This window comes from Myxine glutinosa, chromosome 11 (genome assembly GCF_964187855.1).
Source record: "Myxine glutinosa chromosome 11, kmMyxGlut1.1, whole genome shotgun sequence".
NCBI lineage: Eukaryota > Metazoa > Chordata > Myxini > Myxiniformes > Myxinidae > Myxine > Myxine glutinosa.
Window position 1 is genome coordinate 74,431,234 of NC_136271.1, and position 6,297 is coordinate 74,437,530.

Genomic DNA, 6,297 nt, shown 5'->3' on the forward strand with positions numbered 1-6,297 from the left:
AATGGGACGGGATTGCTTTCGGCAACATTCAACCGAATCACAAGACTGGACCTCCACCAACATCCATATCGGATTCACATCCGGCATCAACTTACGCCAGGGGATTTTGCCAGGAGGCTGGTGCTTGCCAGATGGTTGATAGCATGTTGCGAAGCAGATGTCAATTTCCTGCGGTATCTCGTTATCGGCGACGAAGCTGCTTTCTCCATGGACGGCAAGGTCAATACCCATAATGTTCTTGAATATGCACCGACAGGACAACCCCCGGAATTTAATTTTGACACCAACATGAATCGAAAAAAGTGGACTGTTTGGTTGGGACTTTGTGGAAGTGGTCAGGTGATCGGACAATTTTTCTTTCAAAGGAATGTCAATGGTAACAGGTATCTACAGATGATCAATGATGAAGTTTTACCGTAGCTGGAGGAGAACTTTGAGCGACAGCTTCGTGGTGTCTTCAGATATCTCTGGTGGGCCCCAGACGGCGCCCCAGCACATCGTCTTATCGCTGTCCGAGATCGACTGAGGGAACTCTTTGGAGACCGAGTCATCGCCCTCAACCATGCTGTCGAATGGCTGCCACGATCACCTGACCTCACACCACGTGGTTATTTCCTTTGGGGGCATTTAAAGAACAAGGTGTTCGTAACTCCTCCCCGTGATCTTGACGAATTGCAGGGCCATATTCGACATGAAGTGGATGCTTTGCGCAATGACCCGGCTATGGTGAGACGAGCAGTTCAGGGCATGCTCCGCCGCTGTGAGCTTTGTGTTGAAAGGGGAGGTGGACATGTTGAAGGTGTGGGTGCATAAAGGCCAATCATTCCTGAGAAAAGTTCACATCTGACGTTCATTTTGCACCAATTATCCTGACTTGCATCGATTAGCCAAACTTGTAAAAATGCGATTTCAACTTGTCATTTTCAATGAACATGTACTCGGTCATGTGTGACAGCAATGATGCATGGAAGGTATCAATGGAAAGCTGAGGATCTCCTCTTAATTAGTAAACCACATGTAAATTGTCAAAATAAATAACCTTTGCATATTAACCCCTTGAATTCGGATTACCTTTTTTTTGATACGCACTGTACAGCTTTTAAATCGAAATACATCGTTTTGGATTGTAATTGGGGAAAGAAGGTTTTGCGGCCCTCGGATAAACATAGATTGCCCACCACTGCTGTAAATATACACCGACGTATCCTCATGTCCTTCTGCCTTTGGTTTGTCCATGCTCCTCTCCGAGTTTTTAACAGATCACAGATTTGGAAAAAGTGACTTGTGTGTAATCTACACCTTGAGCTGCCAATATTGTTAGCTTTTAAGGTTTTCCTCTTCCATTAGCATTTACTTTTCATGTACACGAGCTTTCTGTGAAATGTCGAAAACAAACCTTTGGTTGATTACTACATAAATAAATGGTTCCTCAATTAGATAATAGATTGGGTTTTTTTTAAATAGTGAATTTTTTTCATGTGTATTTTTTGTCGTTTACCAATCAAATAATTTCGGAAACTATCTCATGCTAGCTGGAAAACTTTTAGAAAGGCCCATGAACTGGTCAGAGGAATACTCGTCTTTGTCGAGGCAAGTGCTGGCCTGTGTCGCCAGACATTTCAAACAAAAGGCTTTATCAAGGAAAACTGCAAAGGTGACACTATGCTAACTGCCATGTGAAGCAAAGTGAAGTTTGACGTAGTTTGTCATTTGGTCCTTGGTCGGAGTGATAATTCTCGTTTCATTCTTCTTTCACTCTAACGAAAGGCTCACACCTGTTCACTCTAACGAAAGGCTGACACCTGAAATATCGGTTTCACTTTGCTTCACCATGCAGTTAGCTCACTTTTGTAAACTTTCACTTGATGAATATATTATTCATTAAGTGATTAGGTTGCTATAATACAAACATTTTAATGCCAGCGTGTTTATTCTGTTATAAATGTTAAATAGCAAACATTTATTAAATATTTTAATTTGTGAAATATCACTTATCCTTTCTTTAGATTTTACAAGACCAGCACTTATTTTCTATATTCCGATTCGAATCGATATTCTTTCTTGCATCTACCTTGATTGAGGCTCGTGGGAGATTGTTTACCCATTTGCTTTGCAGGTTCTCATGAAAGGTGAACCTTTCTTTGACTGTCAAATGGGATTTGTCAACTGCTGTGCGATGAGCCTGAACAATATAATGGGCGTGCATGACTGCGAGGACTCCGCAGAGAATGACATGGTATGGACTTGATCGTCAAGTACCACTTATCGGTTATTTGAGCAGTAGCGCTCCAAAAGGCGTTTGTTTTGTAAATATTGCTGTTTTCATACCAGACTACACCCATTTGTCTTCCGTTCGTGTTTTACTTGGTGGTGAAATGTTGCCATTGATGTCAATCTGGTTTGTGAGTTTGACCTCCCAGGACCACTTCCTGTAAGTAATTTGTGAGCATCTATTTTTCTTGGTATCACAGGTTTAAATGTAATTTTATGAGCATATCAAATGAAACGTGGTAAGTATGCAATATTGCCCGATGAGCTAGCTGCTTGTCGTGGATCCTTGGTTCAAATTTAAGAACACCCATCTGGACGCTGTATGAGTGAAGAACCTCACCACTGATTTACAGTCAGACCTGTGTGTATCTTGTGTATCGCACTTCACCACAAATTATTTTGCCTGGATAGAGTACAGTTCTTAAATCGAGTGAGTGGACTTCCTGTGTTGCAGAGAAATTGCTTCCTGAAGTGTGGTGATTCTCTGAGTAACACCGGGCCACGGTATTTAACGGCCTCGCTCTTTGACTACCGAAGTGCTGAGAACAATGGTGTGCACGCAATCTTCATCCTGGATAAAGATAAACATATGGTATTTGTATGAAACGGCACACAGATCACTCTTTGATGACGATACACAACCTTGCAGACACCCTTTTGTGTTTATTGAAACAACAGGACAGTATAGGCAATATCGCCCTTTATGGTTTGTTGAATTGTAATCACCATTTGGAGGAACTAATCGATCATACCACTACAATTTGATTCGTGGTTCAAACAGTACCTGGTTATAAATACGATGAATGGAAGTTGAAGGTGAAACCTATTGCCCTTCAGGAGGCGTACACCAAGGAAGCCGGGATGCAAAGGTTCGGTGCTGCCTTCTTGGACTATTTGTACACCATTGATCAAGAGGAAACGAAAGGTATCGTATCAGTTATGTACCGGGGCTTCTCATCCCTGCTACCTCCCTTCTCTTTCCTGCTTCCATCCAATCCCCTGCCCACTCTCTCCATGTTACAAGTATCGTCTTGAAGCACCTTATTGCACATCATTGTTAACTTGCTTGATTTGCTCAACTTTCCATTGCCACAGTTTCACTCTTGCTTGGTATGCCTGTGAGTTTACTCTTCCCCCACCCCACCCCACCTCGCTCCTCCACCTCCCTTTGAGGTTTGTATTGTCATTAATACATTTGCACGAGTTGTCTGACGCGTTGCTTATTTTGGTTTGACAGTTTATTCATCTATCTGGTATACCAGCTGCAGTTTGTATATGATTAAACGATAGATAGGTTCTAAAAAGTGCACCGAATTGTCCAGCATCGAGTGTTTTGTTACATGATTAATGTTGTCGGTGAATTTCACATCTTTGAATAATTTTCTGCCTCGTCTCTGCAGTTTTCATTTGTCTTTTGTGTTTTGGCTGTGCTTGTTATATGCACGTTTTTGGGTTCAAACACGTTTTACGTTTTCAACTTTGACTGTGCTGTGAAGGGCAGTACAAGTCTGCTTGCTGATTGACCAATCAGGCAGTAAGAGAACATTTCAGTTCTTTTTCTTATTCCATATTTATTTGCATCCGTTTTTAGAGGGAGGAGGGTTCTCACAAGTAACCTAACAGCTTAGACCTCTTGCGTTGCTCTAGCTGTTGTGTATGCACCTTTTTGATAAACATCAGACCTCATCGAAAAGCTAAAGAGGCTGCTGACCATTCTGCAGTTGTAAAAGTGCAAGCCCAGTGTTTTGGCCTTCTGAGTACTGCTGATGATGCTTTTAAACCCTTCGATTCCATTATATTGGTGGTGGGGTGGGGGACTGGGTGGAGTTTGGGGGTAATACAGTCCGAGCTTCAGGGTGTGGTTGGTGCACAATGGAATTGTGGAAGCATGCGTTCGAGACCTGTACTGATGTTCCGTAGATAACAAAAAATATACAGGCACCCTCTCTCGCTTTTGTCCCATGCAGTTTGCTTTCTCAATCTATGATTTGAGCATTGAGGAATGAGGAAATACTAGATGTCAGATATTGTTTTTACCAAGTGCCACTAGATCTTGGACAACAGAGATCGCTTCGATTGCAAACTACTTGAAATTAAGGAAAAAAGGGGCATGGAAGAGGTGAATAAAGATATAAATAAAGTGGAGCAGGAGGGGGCAGTAAGAGAGACAATGAGGTAACAGAAAAAAGCATGAACAAATCAAATTATCTGAGCATTAAAAAAACCTTTTCCTTTATCTCGTATACAACATCTAAGCTTGTGTAAGAGCAACGTGAGTTCTCATTGTGCAAACCTTTCAATGGTTCATGCAGCCCTCAATATGTTTTGTCTATCAATTAATTAAAAACTGTTTCTGAAACCAATTCCTGAAATTAAAATTTTAATCTGCTCGCCTGGTTTTGATGAAATCCTTCCTTTTCCAAATCCAAATGACAGCATTTATGAAGATACCAAAAGGAAATCTCCAAATTGGGAATGTCTCAACCACCATGTTTTGATGTCACTTGTCCAATGGCCCTGGCTTTCAATACAAATGGTTTGGACCCCAGGGTGCTTAGACAGACCTCCCTGTTGCTGTTGCTTAAGCAACCCTGAGGAAATCCTCATGCAACATACAAAAATCGTCATTTAAAATTACGTGTTCATTATGTGTTCTTGCTTTCGGACGTCTCTTCCTATCTCTAGTCTGATTGGATGCCTGGCATGACAACGGCTCCTCAGGATTTCCTCAGCTTTAAGGAAATCCTTATTGTTAAGGGTTGTTTATGAAACAACACTTAAGGAAATCCTTAGCTAAGGAATTACAGTGTATCTTAAGGGAAATCCTTTCTTAAGGTTAAGGGAGTTTGATGCAAACAGGCCCAAGTCTTCAACTTTCCCCTCACAACCGTCATGCTTCAACCCCCACCCCTCCCCCACAATAACTCAACTCCCCCTCCACCCCCCCCCCCCCACCCCCATCCCAAACCCAACTCTCTCCTCCTCCACCCCCTCAGCATTTCACATCGATCATTAAATATTTATTCATCACCTCGCCAAAACAGTGGAAAATCTAACTCTTTCCTCTTCCCTGTCATGCTATCACCGACTTCACAGAGACCGAGATCGACTGCATGCCTCCTATATGTGGCCCATCACAGTCACCTGTCCAACTCACAATCCCACAAGATATGTGGAAAACCTGTGGAATTTCAACTGTCAAGTGACCATGAGCAGCCTAATTGTGCCAATAAACAACCCTTTACCAAATATCTATCACCTGGTGTTGGCCTCATGGTTAGGGTGGCGGGCTTGGGATCCTAAGGTCCTGAGTTTGAATCCCGTTTAATTAACGCCAGGTGGGGTTGACTCAGCCTGTCATCCTTCCGAGGTCAGCAAAATGACTACCAGATAACTGGTTATGGAGAGGCATTGCATCAGCTAAAGACACGCCCACAGAAAAATGATGCAACCAGCAGCCGGCTGGCTGCACACGAACCACTCACCCACCAATTATCTTTCCTGATGCACATATACGCATCGCTAAAAGTAAATAATGATGGATGTTTTCTTTCCCAATCTTGTGAGATTCCCAGAACTCCTCAGACAAAGACCTTTATAATGATGGGTTTCATGGTCCCTGGTCAAGCCATTTAAGAGAAAATAGTCTTGTAAGGATCTGCAGAACCTCAGTGGTAAAAGCCCTTGCTCAAGAGAATGCCACAGTTATTCGGGCAGTGTATAAGGGAACAGAACAGCCTTAATCACTCTGAAAATTAAAAATAACCGGAGTTGAAGAAATAACATCAACACTGCCTATGTGCATATATAATGCATCGTGGTTTTTGTTGCCCGGATAGATTCCAATTGCACTGGCCTATATGCTGACACCAGAGGCCTGACGCCTATGGACTGAAGGCTGAGGCCCATAACTACTGTGGCCTTACGAAGGCCCATGACACCTATCAGATTCAACCTATCGATGTTTTGTGATCCTTTTAACAGTCACTTTGATCGTTTTACACTGAAGGACAATCGTATCGGGAG

At 42.5% G+C, this 6,297-nt stretch overlaps 1 protein-coding gene across 1 annotated transcript in view; it reads left to right on the forward strand.

Annotated features, from left to right (window-relative positions):
* Positions 1–6,297, forward strand: part of VPS13B (vacuolar protein sorting 13 homolog B) — a gene marked incomplete in the record, with an annotated part of 603,006 nt that overhangs the window by 154,310 nt on the left and 442,399 nt on the right. Inside the window, 3 exon segments of the mRNA XM_078786778.1 lie at positions 2,117–2,236; positions 2,726–2,863; positions 3,109–3,196. Of these exon segments, the coding sequence (XP_078642904.1) occupies positions 2,117–2,236; positions 2,726–2,863; positions 3,109–3,196 (346 nt within the window).